At 51.0% G+C, this 19,900-nt stretch overlaps 1 protein-coding gene across 5 annotated transcripts in view; it reads left to right on the top strand.

Annotated features, from left to right (window-relative positions):
- The window catches only part of ITPR1 (inositol 1,4,5-trisphosphate receptor type 1), a gene marked incomplete at both ends in the record, with an annotated part of 305,516 nt that overhangs the window by 224,604 nt on the left and 61,012 nt on the right, over positions 1-19,900 (top strand). For all 5 annotated transcript variants that reach the window (XM_080718249.1, XM_080718250.1, XM_080718252.1 and 2 more), the window contains 2 exons: positions 15,830-16,010; positions 18,544-18,797. In XM_080718249.1, the coding sequence (XP_080574375.1) occupies positions 15,830-16,010; positions 18,544-18,797 (435 nt within the window). The remainder of the gene's footprint in view (positions 1-15,829; positions 16,011-18,543; positions 18,798-19,900) is intronic.

Genomic DNA, 19,900 nt, shown 5'->3' on the forward strand with positions numbered 1-19,900 from the left:
GAAAAAAAAAAAACAAAAAAAGCCTCCTTTCCACAAGAGGGGCCTATCCTTGAGCCTGCATCTCAGTAATGCTTAGAGCTTTCTCTGCAACGGTCCCGTTGCCAGTGTCCAGTCGTTATACCCTGGAGGAGAACTGTGTGAGTCTTCCCTCATTCTCTTATCTCGCGCTGTCTCACACTGATGATTCCGGAGTCTGGGCACCTCCTGTGACCTGCAGGCATCAGGGTGAAAGTCTTCACCCCACGTGTATTTTTCCTAATGGGGCAGCTTGGGGAATGCAGCTTGAGCGACAGCATGCCCGTAGCTTGTGCAAGGCAGAGAAGCAAAAACAGAAACACAAGAATATGGCTTCTCTATTATATCCTCAGGGAAGCTGAACGTGTGGTCCTGCAGGTCGCTGGCTGCCTGGGACTTCACCTACTCCTGGCTGCCCCAAAGGGAGCTGCCCAGGTCCGGGGCCCTGGTACCATCCATCACACGCCCAGCAGAGCAGAGGCCTTAGAAACAGCGCGAGCAGAGAGGGTAGAATGAAAATTCCTCAGAAAAGAACGGGCAGTTCCATGAGGACAACCTAGAAAAAGAAAAATGCAAAAGCCAAACGCACCCCTGCTTTGCTTAAGAGTTTTGCAATCTTTAATAGCAGTAAAGTAGCCTGTTTGAATAATCAAAGGCAAGCTGACTTCCCCTTATTAACTCCTGCTGCAGACATCTGCATAAAATAGCCCCAGATTCCAGACTGCGGAGGTCATTTCCCCTCTGACTAACTGGAGGGACTTTTCCTTTGCAGAGCGAACTTCAAGAGGTGAGACTTTTTTTTTCCCCCCCAGGACTGGGGATTCTACCTCTGAGCTCCACCCCCACAGCCCTATTTTTTATTCTTTATTTTGAAACAGAGTCTCACTAAGTTGCTGAGGGGCTTGCGATGTTGCTAAGGCTGGCGGCGAACCTGCGATTTTCCCATCTCGGCCTCCCAAGTGCTGGGATCACAAGCGTGCGTCACACGCCTGGCTGGACTTGTTTTGCCTGCGCTACTGCCTGACGTACTAGGCAGGTGCCTCGCCCCATTTCCAAGACATCCTGGCCTTGGAAACCGCCAACCGCTTGATTCCTGATCGGGGACATTCAGTGGGGCTTCATGCAAAAACCTGGATCCTCACTTCTGAGAACCTGCCTGGGGTTCACAGCTGGCTCTGCTTCCTGCCCGCGCGCTCCTATGACCACGTACCTTTCCTGAGGTCCTCCAGGTGCCTTCTCAAAAGTGGTAGAGGCAGCCGGGCGCTGGGAGACTGAGACAGGAGGATCACAGGCTCGAGGCCAGCCTCCAACACTTAGTGAGGCCCTCAGCAACTTAGTGAGAGCCTGTTTCAAAGTAAAAAAATAAAAAGTAGGGCTGGGGTGTGCATCAGAGGTAGAATGCCTCAATCCTCAGTATTACACACACGTAAGTAGTTAAAAAGCCCCTCCCTCCTGTACCAGTGATCTGCCATTGAAAGTATCAAAAGTGTCTAGATGGCTCTTGCAGTGACCAGGACAAGAACTGTAGCTCTGTTTTTAGTTTAAGAAGCCAAAGGACCAGTAAGAAGGATTCACAGGTACCTACTACAAACCCTCTCGTGACATGTGAGCAGCCAGGTGTAGAATTGAAGGCTCAGAAGTAGAAGCCCCTGGGCGCCACCCCCAATACAAAAAAGAAAAAGAAAATCAGAATGAGGCTCTAGAGTTAGCAGTTTTCTTGTGCCTGGATCTTAAACTTATTTTGCCCGTGCAGCCCCACTGCCCAAGGCTCTGGCCCTTTAAACAAGGGGAGATCTTCTAAGTCAGATTTTTTTTTTTTTTAAGGTACTGGGGGTGGAACCCAGGGGCATTCTACCTCCGCGCCACACCCCCAGACCTATTTTGCATCCTTTATTTTGAAACAGGGTGTCGCTGAGTTGCAGAGGGCCTCACCAAGTAGCTGAGGCTGGCCTCGAATTGCAGTCCTCCCATCTCAGCCTCCCAAATGCTGGGATTACAATTGTGTGCCACCACGCCCAGTTTAGGATTTTTTTTTTTAATTATACTATTCAAGGAGGAGGTGCCCCACTCCTCTTCTTTCTGCAGTGGTTGAGAAATGTGTTTTCTTTGTCGCCTATAGCCCAAGCCCACTTGGAACTGTCAAGCTTGGGGTGGGAGCCCAGGACCATTGCTCTTCCTGCCCTGTTGCGAATGATGCAGGCGGCTGTGTTGGCCTGGACAGAGTCGTTAACCTTTAACGAGGTGGATTAGGGCTCTGACCCATCACAGATTTATGAGCAAAGGCCTGATAAGCCTCCGAGAGGTGCCAACACCACATCCGCCACCTTCCGTGGTCCCTGCGGGCTGTAGTGTTTCCCCCATTACTGGGACTTTGAGCTTTGGCGTACAGGGATCTTTGGGTCCTTGAGTTAAACTTTAGCTGCTGGAGATTTGAAAGCTTGACTCAAGTTCCCTGGAGTGGAACTTCCGTGGGGATCCTTGTTCATTCATTAATATAGTAAATACTTTTCCAGCACCGTTCGAGGTGGCTCTGATACTGTCCAGACAGGCTGGACATGGCTTCGGTTCTCTGGGAATCGGTAGTCTCCCAGTCACTCTGTAAGAAGTTGGGAAACCCAGCATGGTGGTGCACGCCTGTAGTCCCAATACCTGGGAGGCTGAGACAGGAGGATTACAGGCTGGAGGCCAGCCTCAGCAACTCAGTGAGGTGCTCCACAACTTAATGAGTTGCTGTTTTGAAATAAAAAATAAAATAGGGCCGGGCGTGGTGGCGCACACTTGTAATCCCAGCGCTTGGAAGGCTGAGACAGGAGGATCACACAGGTTCAAAGCCAGCCTCTTAGTGAGGCTCTCAGCAATTTAGTGAGACCCTGTTTCCAAATAAAATAGAAAATAGGTCTGGGAGTTTAGCCTGGAGGTAGAAAGCCTCTGGGTTCCACCTCCAATACCACCAAAATAAATAAATGAATAAATGAATGAAAAAATAGGAAGCCAAGCATGGTGGCGCACATTTGTAATCCCAGCGCTTGGGAGGCTGAGACAGGAGGATCCGAGGTCGCGGCCAGCCTCAGCTACTTAGCAAGGCCCTCCGCAACTTAGTGAGACCCTGTTTCAAAATAAAGTGTAAGTTGGGCGTGGTGGCGCACGCTTGTAATCCCCACACTTGGGAGGCGGAGACAGGAAGATCGCGCAGGTTCCAAACCAGCCACGCTGGCTTAAGAGACTGTGTTTCCAAATAAAAAAGTATAAAAATCGTTCTGGGGAGTGTAGCCCAGAGGTAGAAGGGTTTTCAGCAACCCCAGTACCACCAAAAAAAAAAAAAAAACAGGCTGGGGGTATAGCTCGGAGGTAAAATACCCCTAGGCTTCATCCCCGGCACCACAAAAAAAAAAAAATAAAGATAAATAAATAAAATAGGGCTGGGGATATGGCCCAGAAGCTAAACATTCCCGGGCTCAGTCCCTAGTACCAAAAAAGAAGACGTTGGGAGACTGCGAAGGAGCAGGCAGAATCCACGTGGGCCGGCAGGGGAGGCTTCTAGGGAGAGGCTGTTTCCACCAAGATCTAGCAGGTGAAAGGAGCAGAGAGTAGGACTGCTGTAGACAGGCGCGGGGTGGGAGCAGCACGCAGCCACTGCTCAGCCGCTATGACGCGGCTGTCACCAGACGGGGAGCACTGTCGGGCGACCTTTGCGTTCCTGGTAGCCCGGGTCAGTGCTTCCGGAGGGTGTGGACTTGGCATGAGCTGGGATCTGCCTGGACCTGGACACACAGTTCTGCTCCCAGGGTGCGAATGCACCGAGCAACTCGTATTCAGGCCTGTGCGGTATCATTTCGTCTTGTCCCTCTGTCCACGTGGCCATCCGGCTCCTCTCTGGGCCGCAGGGCTGGGGTGTGAAAGTCCCTGGGTGGGTGCATCAGGACTGGGCTCTGGCCACGCCTGCAAGCAAATTGAGCCAAGCAGAGGTCACCGGGGGCAACTGCAGGCCCCCCATCAAAGAGACACTTGGCACCAGGCGTGGTGGCGCACACCCGTGATCCCAGTGGTACATAGGAGGCTGAGACAGGAGGGCCGCAGGTGCGTGGCCAGCCTCCGCTACTTAGGCCCTCTGCAGCTTAATGAGACCCTGTTTCGAAATAAAAAGGTTAAGATAGGGCTGGGGTGCAATTCAAGGTAGGATGCCCCTCCGACTTCCATCTGTCTTGGTCTTGGTGAGCCTCTGCCCTTGCCCCTGGCTGCCCAGGATATGTTTATTTTTCTTTGGATTTTGTGGTCGAGCGAACTTTGTCACGGTTAGGTGTGTGGAGCCCAGGAAAAGGGACAGGGCTGGCATCGAATTTCTGCCAGGTGTCAGGTGCCGGAGGGGCCATCACCTGGCGTTGTCTGGGGAGGGGGGGGGGCTCACGCGTGGTTCTTATCCTTCTCCTCCCCCCACTTCAGATGAGAAACTGAAGCTAAATGTTAATAAGCAACGTGTCCAAGTCTACTCAGCCCTGTGTCTGTCTATTTTCTTCTATTGCTTTTATGAGTTACATCTCTTTTTACACCCCATTGGCTGTATTGTGTAACCCTGGGGGGTTTCGGATTTCTTTCCATGTCTTTAGCCAGAAGAGACAGCTATGTCGGTGCGTCCCTGTGAAGCAGGCTAGCCTCTGGTATTCCTTCTGGTCATTAAACCCAGAAAAAAAAAATGGGGAGTCTCCGAAACTTCCTCTTCCTGGATCAGAGTCCTCCGCACCAGTATGGCCGAGGCACCTCTGAAATCCGTTTGGTTTTACTGTTAAAGATTACTAGGAATAGCGATTGCTGAGGACTCACCTGTACAATCAGGGGCTTTCAGAAGATAACACCTTTTGAACCTTGTTTCTCAGGAAGCACAGCATGTTGGCTGAGATATTGTTAATGGATATGCATGAAGCTGTTGGGATCTGATCCACACCGGGGGCTCACCAGACAGGCCAGGGCCTCCCAGCAAGCAGTGGCTCCCGTGGGCACTGGGAGACAAAGCGAGAGGGCGTCGAGCTGTCCGTCTCAGACAGACATGTTTCTTCTAGAACAGCCTGAACGCGCTGTTTGCTAAAAACTAAATTAATTCTCCCTGGGAGCGCATTGTGCGGACCTGCTGCTTCGGCCTTGACCCGGAAGCCCAGTGTCCCTTTACTCCAAGTGAGGACCGTCTTTTCTTTGCGCTCCATCTTTTCTCGTGGGCATCAGGAATCAGCGAGGGCCTTTGTCCCTGAGCTGTCCAGACCCGGCCCCACAGCTCAGATGAGCCAGGTCCTCGTTTCAGAGGCACTGGTGTTGAAGGGTACATGCTTTCTGAGCCACGCTGGGGGCTTCATGACTTCTCAGTCTATTTTGAAGTCTTATTTTCTTTCTGAACTCAGGAACACTCGGAGCCATCCTCAGAATCCTCAGAGAGGTTGGGAAAGTGAGAACTCCAGATGTTCACTGCTGGAAACCCATCAGACCTTGCAGAAACATGTTCCTCAGCGTGCACGACTGTGCTTGCCAAGGAAGGACTCAGTTCTGAGCACACATTCTATCCTCTGTCCAGCTGCTGACATCTAAAGCAGACACAAAGACCAGGGACGAGCTCGTGTTGAAAGGAAGGCTGGGTGGGCCTCAGCTACTTGGTGAGGCCCTCTGCAACTCAGTGAGACCCTGTTTCAAAATAAAGAATAAAAAATAGAAGCCGAGCGTGGTGGCGCACGCTTGTACTCCCAGCATTCGGGAGGCTGAGACCGGAGGATCGCGGTTCGCGGACAGCCTCGGCTACTTAGTGAGGCCCTCTGCAACTCAGTGAGACCTGGTTTCATAATAAAGAATAAAAAATAGGGCAGGGGGTGTAGTTTAGAGGTCGAATGCCCCTGGGTTCCATTCTCAGATAAGAAAGAAAGAAAGAAAGAAAGAAAAGAAAAGAGGGAGGAAGGAAGGAGAAGAAGAAAAGGAAGGAAAGAAAAAGAGAGAGAGAGAGGAGAGGAGAGGAAAGGCAGGCTGGGGACTGTCTGGGAGCAGGTTCTGACTTTGAGTAACAGAAGATGAAACCCTTGTCTCTCCATATCCAGAAATCCCATTGGTTTCCCTATTCATTGACAAGCCAGCCAGACCTCTGTTTTAGCTTCCGGCGCGGTGAAAGCTCCTGTGAATTGATAGAGGCCGTCTGGAGCTCCCGGGACCAGCTAAAACATGATGGTGTTTGGTCACCACCAGCCTGCGGCCGTCACGGAGCACCCAGCTCGCTTGCGGAAGCCCCTACCTCGCGTGTCAGAGCTTTTACTGTGGCGGGGGGCGCCGGTTTGATAAGGACATCACCTTGGGTTTGAGTAACGTCTTGTAGTCGTGGCGGTGCCTCGCACACTTACTGTTTTGCATTTCTGCAGCTGCAACCAGGGTAGACCCCGGGCTCCCACGGGGTGCAGACAAGGCGGGTGTGTGAGCCCCATTTTCCATGTAAAGGACCCCCCCAACCGGGGCACAGATGAGGGTCAGTGAATGGCCCGAGATCACGGGATTGGCCAGTCAGGAGCTAAGGCTAGACTGGAGGTTTGCTTGGGTCCAGTTCTCCACGTGCTCTGTGCCTAACCAGGTGTGTTTTATTACTTAATCAGCCCTGATCTTTGAGTTGTGATTTTTTTTTAAGTTTCTAAGGAGAAGTCTCCAGGCCTACAGCTGCCCGGGTGTGATGGTGGCTTTGTTTACAGCTCGTGACAGCCAGCCCCGGCGGACCTGCTGGTGGCGGAGGGACTTCCCTGGGAAGCCAGGTTAACAAAAGTGTTAGACGTCACTGGGCAGTTGAGGCAGTCTCGTGGGTACCTGTCACAGCCAGCGATTCTGAATGATCAGAGTAACGAGGGTGTGTTTACGCTCCTGGGAGACTAGGAGGGGCAGGGACAGGGTGGATGATAAACCGTCAAGAGATGTACCGCTGCGACCCCCTCTGGCTCAATTGACGGGTGTTCAGCGGAAGAGGTGGTTGAGGGCAGCAGATGCCTGGCGAAGCGTAGGGAAACTTCCACGTCCTGGGGACACCATCATGTCCTGGATGTAGGGCTTGGCAATTTCTTCATCTCTAAAGCAGAAATAATAATGACCCCTCGTGGGGTAGTTCCGAGATTCAATTCAGCAACTTGTATAAAGGGCCTACGCTGCGCCTGGCACGTTGGAAACTTGCAATTACCATTCGCTCCACTTTGATTCATCTTAATTCCCGGGTCCCCCTCGGGCAAGAGAATGCTCAGCTATGGCAGGTGAAGGCAGGGTCGAGGTACAGGGCCACATGTCGGGTACCCGGCCAGCATGAGTGAGTCCGGTCGAGTTGTCTCCTCAAGATCTCAGAGCTGAGCATGGGGGTGCACACTTATAATCCCAGCATTTGGGAGGCTCGGACAAGAGGATCGCAGGTTCGAGGCCACCCTCAGCTACTTAGTGAGGTCCTTTGCAACTCAGTGAGACCCTGTTTCAAAATAAAGAATAAAAAACAGGACTGGGAGGTGTAGCTTGGAGGTAGAATGCCCCTGGGTTCCATCCCCAGTGCCGCAAAATAAATAAATAAATAAATATAAAAAATAAAAAGAAAAATCAAAGGCTCTAGGCCACATTTCCATCCACCCCACATACTTGACATTCTTGGACTCCACCTAAAGACTTAACGGCCTCACAGCAGATAAGAGCCCGCTGGGCAAGCATCACGGGTTCTGCGGTTCAGCCGCGGCCTGTGGGGCAGTCAAATGGAAAACCTCGCTTTCTGGATTCTCCTGGCTCAGGAGCAGGTGCTTCTAGGAGACCCACAGGGTAGACATGCTTCGCCGGGGGGCAGGCAAAGTCCCACAGGTCTTGGACTCCAGTCTCCAGGCCAGACTGGCTCCAGTCAGGCGCCGTACTGGGATCCCATTCATCTCTGCTTGCGGCCATTCCCCAGCCCTAGGAGATACCTCCAGGGACTCCTGCCAAAATGGCCCCAGGCCCTGGGCAATCCAAAGACATCCATGATCCTTTGACTAGGAGCCAATCTTTAACCCCCTGGAGTTCCTGAACACGAGAAGATGCCTCCTTTTTTGGTTTGTGTTTGGTACTAGGGATTGAACCCAGAGTATTGTGCCTTCTAGCTATATCTCTCGCCCTTTATTTATTTACTTATGTATTTATTTACTTATTTATTTATAATATGTAAATATATTGCAGTACTGGGGATGGAACCCAGGGGCATTCTACCCCGAGCTACATCCTCAGCCTGATTTTCTATTCTTTATTTTGAAACTGAGTTGCAAAGGGCCTCACTAAGGAGCCGAGGCTGGCTGCGAACCTCGATCCTCCCGCCTCGGCCTCCCAAGCGCTGGGATGACAAGCGTGCGCCACCGCGCCCAGCTGGATGCCTCGGTTTTTATAGGAAGGATGTTTTCTGATTTCCTTTCTTTTCCAGGATGTGTGTCCAGGTCCTGGGGAAGGCATAGCTCCGTGGGACGCTTTGCCCGCCTCATTTTGTTGGGGCTGCTACCCCTTCCCCTAGAAGTGAATCCCCCACCACACCCTGCCCACCAGGGATTCACGGAACCCCAGGACATTCTACCTTTGAACCACATCCCCAGCCATTTTTTATTTTTGTATTTAGTTTTTGGTTTTGAAACAGGGTCTTGCTTAGGTTGCTGAGGTGAGAGTCCTGCCGCGTGGCAAAGGCTGTCCTTGAACTTACATTCTCTGCCTCAGCCTCCCAAGCTCTGGGATTACAGGCGTGCGCCACCACGCCCGGCTTGATGATTCTTTTAATCTCTGACCTCTATTTATGGCTTTCTGTTTAGCTCAGTCAGCCCGAGGAGGAGAAAACTGGATGGCTGACAGTTTGGGAAAACAAGAACTTCTTGGGCTCCAGTCCCAACTAGCTGCCGCCCTGCCAGGTCAAAGGAACCGGGCTGGGTGTTTAGCAGAAGGGTCTCTCTGTGACCTTGGCAGAGCCCTGCTTCCTCATCTGTAAAATGTAACGGGACAGGGTATACTGGGACTTTGCAATGCCTTTCTGTGGAGTCCTGGAGTTGGTCTCAAAGGGAGCCTCTCTGCCCATCTCTTTTATACACGGGGCCCTTTTTCAAGATGGTATTTGAGCCCAGGCGTGGTGGCGCACGCTTGTCATCCCAGCATTCAGGAGGCTGAGACAGGAGGATCGCGGTTCGCGGACAGCCTCTGCTACTTAGCGAGGCCAACTGCAACTCAGTGAGACCCTGTTTCCAAATAAAGAATAAAAAATAGGGCTGGGGGTTCAGCTCGAAGGTAGAATGCCCCTGGGTTCCATCCCTAAAACAAAACAAAACCAAAAAATGGTGTTTAAGGAGAGAGCAGAGTTTTTCTGCTGGTTAAAAATAAAAATAAAAAAAGACACTTGGTACTTGCCGGAACCGAGCACTTCCAACTTCCACATTTTGAAATGTCTTTGGTTTGATTTTGAAGCTTGGCTGGCCACCGCTGTGCCCGCTCCTTCTCCCCGTGGGGATGGCCGGGGCCAGCGGTCACTTCTCTCGCCCACCCAGCTGCCTGTCCTTTGCTGTCCCAGGACCCTGCCCGTGGCCCTGGCCCTGGCCCTGCCTGCAAGGCTGCCGTCCTGTGTGGGCAGAGAATCCCAGGGAGAGGCGGACTGTGCCGCACCCGCCGCGACCTCTCCTGACCCAGCCTCTCCTCTGTAACGTGCCGGCTTTACTAAGGATGCTATATCAGCCTTGGCGATCTCGCTGGACTCTGATGAGACAGCATCTCAGGAAAGAGCTTTGGCGTCCAGAGTGACGTAGACATGCCGGGCGGGCGGGGCGAGGGGGCGCTCTGGAGGCGGCCCCTCGGCTCCTCAGCTTTGCCAACACCCCCAGATCTCTGGAAGCAAAGTACTTTCTGGGCTCTGTCTCTTTCTATTATGATATAGTTTACGTGCCGTCATAAGTACAGATTCCAGGGGTAGAGCTTGGTTGGATTTAACCTGTGCTTGCTTTTATTACCTGTTGTGCTGTGTGGGGTTTTTTCTGTGATTGCCCTAACCGATCGCCCCAGACTTAATGGCTTCCTTACCAGATTTATTATTATACAAGCTAGACACGTGTGTGTGTGTGTGTGTGTGTGTGTGTGTGTGTGTGTGTGTGTGTGTTGCAGGGATGGAACCCAAGGGTATTCCACCTCTGAGCTACAACCCTCATCCTAATTTTATTTTTTATTTGGAAACAGGGTCTCACTGAGTTGCAGAGGGCCTCGCTAAGTTGCTCTGGCTGGCCTCGAACCTGTGACCCTCCTTTCTTGCCTTCTTCAGGATTGGGATTACAGGCTGGCACCACCGCACCATGAGTCTTAGTAGACTGAGTCAGGGCGGGCCACACTCCCTCCTGGCTGCGGGAGAGTCCTCGCCCTGGCCACTTGGCGACTCTGTAGGTCACCCCTTGCTCGTTCCTCAGATTTAGCAACCAGAATCGAATTCTTGCTTTTTTTTTTTTTTTCTTTACTTTTTGGCAGTACTGGGATTGAACCCAGAAGCATTCTCCCTTCTCCCCAGCCCTATTTTTTATTTTATTTTATTTCTTATATGGAAACAGGGTCTCGCTAGGTTGATGAGAGTCTCACTACTTGCTGAGGCTGACCTCAAATGTGTGTTCCTCCTGTCTCAGCCTCCCAAATGCTGGGATTACAAGCCTGGGCCACCACACTCGGCTCTTTAAAAATTTTTAAAAATTGGCGCATCGTAATTGTGTGTGACTGTGAGCTCCACAGCGATCGCTCGTGTTATGTGCATAGCATTATCTGGCCTCTTCCCTGGCCCTCCCTCCTCCTTGCCCCATCCCCTTTTACTACTCAGTGGACTCTCGATTCACCAGGTCCCTTTTCTTCTTTTTCTGTTTTTTCTCTCTAGTTTCCACCTAACATGTAGCCTTTGCCCGATAGTTGGTTTTTTGTTTATTTTCGGTGTGGTACTGGAGACTGAGCCCAGGAACCTGCAAGTACTGTGCCTGTGAGCTCCACCCCCAGTTCTGTTTTATTTTATTTTGAAACAAGGTCTCACCGAGTTGGAGGCTGTCCACAAACTTGTGATCCTCCTGTCTCAGCCTCCCAAGTACTGGGATTACGAGCTTGCGAAACGCTGCCCAGCTTTGCCCTTGTATTTCGGAGACTGGCTGATCTCATTTAGCAGTGAAACTCTTCCATCCATTTTCCTGCAAATGATGTAACTTTGTTCTTCGTTGTGGCTGAGTGCGTCTATACTACCGTGTTTTTTAAGCCACGTTCTCTTCATTCTCTCATTTGTTGACAGGCGCCTAGGTTGGTGCCGTGACTTGGATGGTTTGAATGGTGCCGCTGGGAATGCGGGTGCGCGTGTCACGCTGTAGTATTCTGACTTTCATTCTTTTCAAAAGATGCCAAAAGCTGGGTATCTTTTGAAAGCTGGGTCGTAGGATGGGTCCATCCCCAGTCTTTTGAGGGACCTCCACCCCGATCGCCATCACGCTTGTACTAACTGACACTCCGTTTGGTAGCGTTCTGGATGCCAGGCACGGTGACACACACCTGTATTCCCAGTACTTGGGGGTTAGGATCGCAGGTTCGAGACCAACTTGAGCAGCTTGGCGAGACTCTGAGCCACCTAGTGAGACCCTAAATCTAAAAACTAAAATCTAAATCTAAAAAACTCGAAAACACGCAATGTACTCAAACATACCGAAGCCAACCACTAAGCCAAGCAAGGGAAGGAGGGACGGGGAGGGACTGGGGTGGGAATTGGGTAGGGGCTAAATCAGTGATGTGTACATGTACGTACACACAAGTTTTTTTTACCCCAATTTGACGTATGAATAAATGCACCAATAAAAATTTAAAAATAAACTTAAAATAACTAAAAATCTAAATCTAAAAACTAAAAAGGCTAGGGGTGTAGTTCAGAGGTAGAATGACCTGTATTCAACCCCTAGTACTACAAAAAAGGGTGAAAGGATCCGATGGAGGGGATCTACTTAAGAGGAGCTATGAAGTCTTGGGTTATTACAGATTACAGTCTTTTTTTTTTTTTAAGGTACTGGGGATGGAACCCAGGGCATTCTACCTCTGAGCTCCACCCCCGGCCCTATTTTTTTTCTTTTTTTTTTTTGGTGGTACTAGGGGTGGAACCCAGAGGCTTTCTACCTCCGGGCTATACTCCCAGACCTTTTTTATACTTTATTTGGAAACAGGGTCTCACTAAGTAGCTGAGAGCCTCACTCAGTAGCTGAGGCTGGCTTCGAACCCGTGCGATCCTCCTGTCTCAGCCTCCCAAGCGCGGGGATTACAAGCGTGCGCCACCACGCCCGGCTCCGGCCCTATTTTTTATTCTCTATTTTAAAACGGGGTCTGAGTTGCAAAAGGCCTCACTAAGTAGCTGAGGCTGTCCACGGACCGCGATCCTCCTCTCTCAGCCTCCCAAATGCTGGGGTCACAAATGTGTGCCACCACGCCCAACTTACAGTCATTCCTTATTAAATATTTGGGGGGAACAGCGGCATGCTGTGTCCGTTCAAGGAGCCCTGGGAGGCAGCTGTCAGCCAGACAGGTGAAGGAAACACCTGCCTTCATGGGGCTCATCCTCTGAGTCAGACACAGGGAGCAGGTGCACAGAGACTCTCCAGTGTGGTTTTACAGTGTCGTGCTGCTGCGGTGAGAGTAGAACAGAGCTCGTGACGGGAGACAGCTGGCCTGGGCACCGCTGTAGGAACGGCGTCCCCGGGGAAGTGGCGTTCACGGCGACGCCTTAAAGCCGAGGGGCCAGAGACAGCAAGAGCAGAGGGCGGGAGCAGCAGATGTCTGCATGGGACTGTACGCCGGCCGTCTGCAGGCTCCTGATCATAGGGACAGAAGGCTGTTTTATTTTAGTCGAGGCCTACTAGGGTGATTATTGAGTTACCGGATCTTTTATCACTAATCCTCTGAGTTTCTGACTTAGCTTGCTGGTGTCTCCCCCCTCCCTTTGTCCCCCTCCCTCCCCCTCCCCCTTTCTCTTTTCTTTTTTCTTTTTCTTTTTTTTTTTTTTTTAGTTTTTCTTTTATTTTATTTTATTTTATTTTTTTTTGTAGTACTGGGGATGAAACTCAGGGGCGTTGTACCTCCGAGCTACATCCCCAGCTCTATTTTTTTTTTTTTTTTGAAACCGGGTCTCACTGAGTTGCAGAGGGCCTCACTAAGTAGCTGAGGCTGTCAGCGAACCACGATCCTCCAGGTCTCAGCCTCCCAAATGCTGGGATTGCAAGCGTGCGCCACCACGCCCGGCTAGTATGGAATTTTTTTTTTAATTTCCACCTCCGAGCTACACCCCCAGCCCTATTTTTTTTATTTTTCATTTTGAAACAGGGTCTCACCGAGTTGCAAAGGGCCTCACTCTGTAATTCTCCTGTCTCAGGCTCCTGAATGCTGGTATTAAAAGCGCGTGCCACCACGCCTGGCTGTCTTCTTTTTTTATCGTGATCCTGAGAATTGAACCCAGAGGCATTCTACCTCTGAACTACACCCCTAGCTCTATTTTATTTTATTTTTTTTGAAATAGGGTCTCTAAGTTGCCAAGGCTGTCCTCGAACCTGCGATCCTCCTGTCTCAGCCTCCCAAGTACTGGGAGGCCAGTAATGGGCCACCAGGCCCGGCTCTGTTGTTTGCCTTGTGCCCGACCTGGTGCCCAGCTCCTGGTAGGTGTACAGTAGTGGGTGGAGGAAATAGAAAACTATAGAAATAGTAGAAAATAAAGAAAAATAAGACAGTAAAGAGCCGGGCATGGTGGCGCACACTTGTGATCCCAGCACTTGGGGGGCTGAAACAAGAGGATCGCGGTTCACGGACAGCCTCAGCTACTTAGGGGGTGTAGCTCAGAAGTAGAATGCCCCTGGATTCCATCCCCAGTACCACAAAAAAAAAAAAAAGAAAGAAAGAAAGAAAAAGACAGTATAGAACAAGGGAAGAATTTCAAGACAAAACAGTCAAGGAGCTGGAGACCTAGACGGGTCCTGGGTTACACGTCAGCAACAACCAGAAGCCAGGCGTGGTGGCGCCCACCTGTCATCCCAGCACGTGAGAGGCTGAGACAGGAGGGTCACAGGTTCGAGAACAGCCTCAGCAAGTAGTGGAGACTCTCCTCATCCTAGCAAGACTGTTTCAAAATAAAAATATAAATAGAAGCCGGGCGTGGTGGCGCACGCTTGTAATCCCCGCGCTTAGGAGGCAGAGACGAGGTTCGAAGCCAGCCGCGCGCGCTGGCTTAGGAGACCCTGTTTCCAAATAAAAATGTAAAAATAGGTCTGGGAGTGTAGCCCGGAAGTAGAAGGGCTTCCAGGAACCCCAGGACCACAAATAAATAAATAAATAAATATATAAATAGAGCTGGGATTTGTAGCTCAGAGGTCGAATCAATGCTCCTGGGTTTAATCCCTAGACACACACACACACACACACACACACACACACACACACACACACAGCCAGAAGTCAAGAACAGTAAGGGGGATAAGACAGAACATGATCACGATGTACACTGTGGCCACACGAGACAGACATCTGTCATTGCATGGGCCAGTGACCAGCAGGGTCCGAGTGACCTCTGTCGCGTGTTGGCTGGTGGAACATGGTAGTTACTGAATCCGCCATTGGCGGGTGAATGTAGGTGAGAGGTGAGGAAGGTTCAGGGTTCCTAGGGTCTGGTGAGCTATTTCCCTTTCCAGGTTGAAAGCCCAGGGCTGGCCCGTGTAAAGGAGTTCCATCTTTCCAAAGGGGAGGGTATGAAATTGGCGGAAAGGTCTATCAGAAGAAGCAAATATATTGTCTGGAACGTGTAGATTTTATTTGGAAACAGGGTCTCACTAAGTGGCCGAGAGCCTCACTAAGTAGCTGAGGCTGGCTTCGAACCTGCGCCATCCTCCTGTCTCAGCCTCTGAACTACTGAGATTACAAGCGTGCACCACCACGCCCGGCTTCCGTATTGTATTTTTGTGTAAATAATTCATAACAGTGCGCTACTTGCAAGGGGGTGAAGCACAAATACTCGTAAATGAAGTCGAGATACCATATTGTGTTTTTATATCAACCGTGTATATGATTGCTTTGCTGTGGGTCCAAAAACAAGCGCGTATCCAAGAGGCAAGCTACCTGTGCATTTTGAGCTTCTTTTACCTGTCCTTTGAGGCTTGAGAAACCACCTTGTGCCTGTCAGGCCGACATGTCAGGGCTGGGTCAGGCTTACTGTCCGCCAGTCTCCTGTGGCAGGAGCACAGTTGAGTCACCCGTACGTTGCCTGTTCAGAGGGTCCTGCGAGGAGAGGAGCCCAGAGAAGTCCTTGGAGAAATGACCACCCTGTGATCACTGCCCAAAATTCTCTTGGGTTTCCATGACCACCCGTGACTGTTTCGGGCCCAGAAGGTTGTTTTCGAGACTCCTTTGAGCCGGGCATAGTGGCGCACGCTTGTCATCCCAGCATTCGGGAGGGTGAGACCGGAGGATCGTGGTTCGCGGCCAGCCTCGGCTACTTAGTGAGGCCCTCTGCAACTCAGTGAGACCCGGTTTCAAAATAAAGAATCAAAAATAGGGTGGGGGTGGAGCTCGGAGGTCAAATGCCCCTGGGGGTCCATCCCCAGACACACAAAAAATAAAAAATAAAAAATAAATAAAGGCTCTCTGTTGAGAACATCAAGCCTTAGACCCAGTTTAACGCAGGCCCACACCTAGATCTTTTGTGAGATCTGTGAAGTTTGGGGTCCTGAGCGCACTTCAGTTACTGGCCTGTGGCCGTGTCGAGAATCTGCAGGGGTTTTTTTTGTTTTTTTTTTTTTTCTTTTTTCTTTTGCAGCACTCCTTTTTCTGTCGACTGACGGAAGACAAGAAGTCGGAGAAGTTCTTCAAGGTCTTCTATGACCGCATGAAGGTGGCCCAGCAGGAAATCAAAGCCACAGTGACTGTCAACACCAGTGACTTGGGGAACAAAAAGAAGGACGATGAACCAGACCGGGATGCCCCGTCCCGGAAAAAAGGTACCGCGCCCCATCCTTCAGGGCTGCACCGGGACTGCCGGGAACGGCTGGCAGGGCGGCTTATTCTCCTTGAGGGTTTTCTGTGCTTCTGAACTCCAAACCTGGTGGTAAACTTCATTCTTCCCAAGCAACCTTAGCTGCCGGTCTCTTGTACAGGACAGTCTTTTTGTTGAATACATTAATGAACAATCCCAGTACTTGGGAGGCTGAGACCGGAGGATTGCAGAGTCAAGGACAGGCGCAGCAAACTAATGAGACCTGGTGATCTAGTGTGACCCAGCTTCCAAGCCAAACAAAACTAGCCAGGCGTGGTGGTGGCACACGCTCTTAATCCCAGCATTCGGGAAACTGAGACGGGGGGGGGGGGGTAGCAGTTTGCGGCCAGCCTCAGCTACTTAGTGAGGCCCTTTGCAACTCAGTGAGACCCGGTTTCAAAAGAAAGAATAAAAAACAGGGCTGGGGGTGGAGCTCAGAGGTAGAATGCCCCTGGGTTCCATCCCTAAAAAAAAAAAAAGCTAGGCATGATAGCACAAGCTTGGGGTCCCAGTACTTGAGACTGGAGGATGGCAGACTTGCAGCCAGCCTCAGCAACTTACTGAGGCCCTCTGGACCTCAGTGAGACCCTGTTTCAAAATAAAAAATAAAATAGGACTGGGGTGTATCTCAGATGTAGAGTGCCCCTGGGTTCAATCCCCTGTACCACACACCAATAAATAAATCAATAAAGTAAGTCAGTCAAGTCATCTGTCAGGTGACTTCTCATTTGCTCAAGTCGAAAGCCTTTGGCCATGATCTCTCTGAGGGAGTGGGCGGACCAGGGAGAGACAGATAGACAGGTTTTAAAGTCAAGTACCTTTGAGCAAACTCATTGACTACTCCAAGCCTGGCTTTTCAAGCTTAGAGCTGGGCTTCTCGACCAAAAGGCGGTTGACATTCGGAGAATTCCTTGTCACGGGGCTGCCTGTGCAATCCGAGGCGTTAAGTGGCATGTTTAACATGGCCTCTTCCCAGTTAGGAGCTGGTAACGCAGCCTGACCCTCTAACCAAACACGTCTGTAGACACTGTCCCTCACCCCCTGGTGGGTCAGAGGCAAAATCACCATTGGTTGAGAACCGCTTGTCTAGTGTGGGGACACTCAGAAGAAAAGGAAGGCCGGGCGCGGTAGCGCACGCTTGTCATCCCCGCGCTTGGGAGGCGGAGACGGGAGGATCGCGCTGGTTCGGAGCCAGCCTCGCTGGCTTAAGAGACCCTTTTCCAAATAAATAAAAAAAAGGTCTGGGAGTGTAGCCCGGAGGGAGAAGGGCTTCCAGGAACCCCAGTACCACCACCAAGAAGGAGGAGAAGGAGAAGAAGAAAAGGAACGATGATCTCTATTTACTAAGGACTTAATATGAATCTGGCTTGTGTCCGTTTTCTCTGCATAAAACAAATACCTGAGGTAATCAGCTTATAATGGAAAAATGTTTGCGCTCATAGCTGTAGAGATTCCAGTTCGTCGTCGATGAGCCCTTCTGCTTTGACTCTTGTTCGAGGCAGAAGCATGTGGCGGGGCAGACAACACTTATTTCAAGGGCCAAGAAGCAGGAAGACAGAGAAAAGGGGGTCCCACAGTCCCCTTCTAAGGCACAACTCTTAAAGGTCCCACGCACCTCCGAGGGGCTGCACTGGGGGTTAAGCCTTTAATACACCGGCCTTTGGGGAAAGGTTCCAGATTAGAACTGTGCCAAAGCACTGTTCACAGGGCTTTGCCTGTGGCGTTCCTTTAAAGCTCAAGTTAACCCTGCCAAGTAGATAAACTGGTTTATCTCCATCTTACAGATAAGGAGACTGAGGCCCCCATGGGGTCATTAACCTCTTAAGGACACGCACCCCGAAGGCAGTGGAGGGAGCCTTTGAACCCAGACAGTCTGCCTGCAGAGTCTGTGTCCCTGAATGCTGTAACACCAGTGATCTGGCAGGGTTCTCGTGAGGACTAGATAAGATACTGCAGGCACAAAATGCTTACTCACGCTGTCCGCGTCTTGGCAGTTGGTAAAAGGGTCAGCCTTCGTTATGGTAACCGTAAGTACCGCTGTCGGTGAAAATGACTGCTTTAGCCCAAGCCTCTGGGAACTTCCCCGAGAAAGCATTCACCAGTGTCCTCCTATTTTATGGGGGAGCCTCAGTTTCATGAAGTCGGCAGATCCCAGACCAAGGCTTTTCCTCAGAAACACAATGTGAGCTTTTTGAGGTACTGGGGATGGAACCCAAGAGCTGTCCACCTTCGGGCTATACTCTTAGACCTATTTTGTATTTTATTTGAAAACAGGGTCTCACTAAGCTGCTGCTGAGAGCCTCACTAAATAGCTGAGGCTGCCTTCAAACCTGCGCCATCCTCCTGTCTCAGCCTCCCAAGCTCTGGGATGACCAGCGTGTACCACCACGCCTGGTTTATCAGAGTCTTGCCAGCCTTGCGCATCCCTAGTGAACCCAGCTTTCTGGCCTTGTCTTTGGACCCGGCAGCATTGACTCTTGTCGCCCTTGGTTTTCTAGCGAAAGAGCCCTCGACCCAGATAACAGAAGAGGTCCGGGACCAGCTCCTGGAGGCGTCTGCGGCCACCAGGAAAGCGTTCTCCACCTTCAGGAGGGAGGCCGACCCCGATGACCACTACCAGGCCGGGGAGGGCACCCAGGCCACCACGGACAAGACCAAGGATGACCTGGAGATGAGCGTGGTGATCACGATCATGCAGCCCATCCTCCGCTTCCTGCAGCTCCTGTGTGAAAACCACAACCGGGATCTGCAGGTGAGCGCCCGGCCGGCGAGGCCTCCGCCAGCTCCCTGGACAGAAGGATCCAGCGCGGTTGTCTGGCATGATGGCCCCTGTCTGTTTTCCCCACTGTCTCCACAGGACCAGAGACCAGCCTTCCTCACCCGCAGAGGTGGCTGCTAAATCGCATTTCTCTAGAGCGTGAAGGCGCCTGCGTATATTTAGTTTGTCTCCTGCCACCGTTCTCTCTGTAGGAGCACAGGTGCAAATTGGAGATGGCTAGATTATTATTATTAATCGTGTTAGACTTCCAAAACAAACCCCATAATGACATTTCATGACCAACCACATATGCAGGAGTATATATCCTTTGGTCTACTTGTGAAACATACTGTACCATGTAGTGTGTGTGTGTGTGTGTGTGTGTGTGGTACTGGGGGTGGAACCCAGGGGCTTTCTACCTCCAGGCTATCCTCCCAGACCTGTTTTTATATTTTATTTGGAAACAGGGTCTCACTAAGTTGCTGAGAGGCTCACGAAGTAGCTGAGGCTGGCTTCGAACCTGCGATCCTCCTCTCTCAGCCTCCCAAGTGCTGGGTTTACAAGCGTGCGTCACCATGCCCGGCTTACCATGTAGATTTTTTTTTAAGTAACCTTTGTTGCTTTTAACCCCACGCCCACCCCATGGCCACAGAATCCTTTGTCTGAAAAACATCTTAGACACAAATGCACTCAATTTAAACTGATGAGAGCAAAGCTGCTCTAATAAGCAGAGAAAACAGAGAGTGTCTGAGCTTTCCTCTCTCCTCCCCAATCTATAAAAAACCCTGGAAGATAGGGAGGTGTCCTCCAGGGAACCCCAGAAATCTACAGGGCTCAATGGGAAAACCAGACACCAAAAGGCGTGGTTCACAAGGGTATTGATTGAAATCATCTTTAGAAACTCTTACAAGATCAAGCCAGGTAGGCTGACGCACAGCTGTAATCCCACCTGCTCAGGAGGCTGAGGCAGGAGTTTGGCAAGTTCAAGGCCAGCCTGGGCAACGTAGATCCTATCTCAACGTAAGAAGGGCTGAAGACGTAGCTCAGTGGCAGAGCACCCGTGGACTCAGTCCCCAGTACCACACATGCACACGCAC

Source organism: Muscardinus avellanarius, assembly GCF_963383645.1.
Source record: "Muscardinus avellanarius genome assembly, chromosome: 22".
Lineage (NCBI taxonomy): Eukaryota > Metazoa > Chordata > Mammalia > Rodentia > Gliridae > Muscardinus > Muscardinus avellanarius.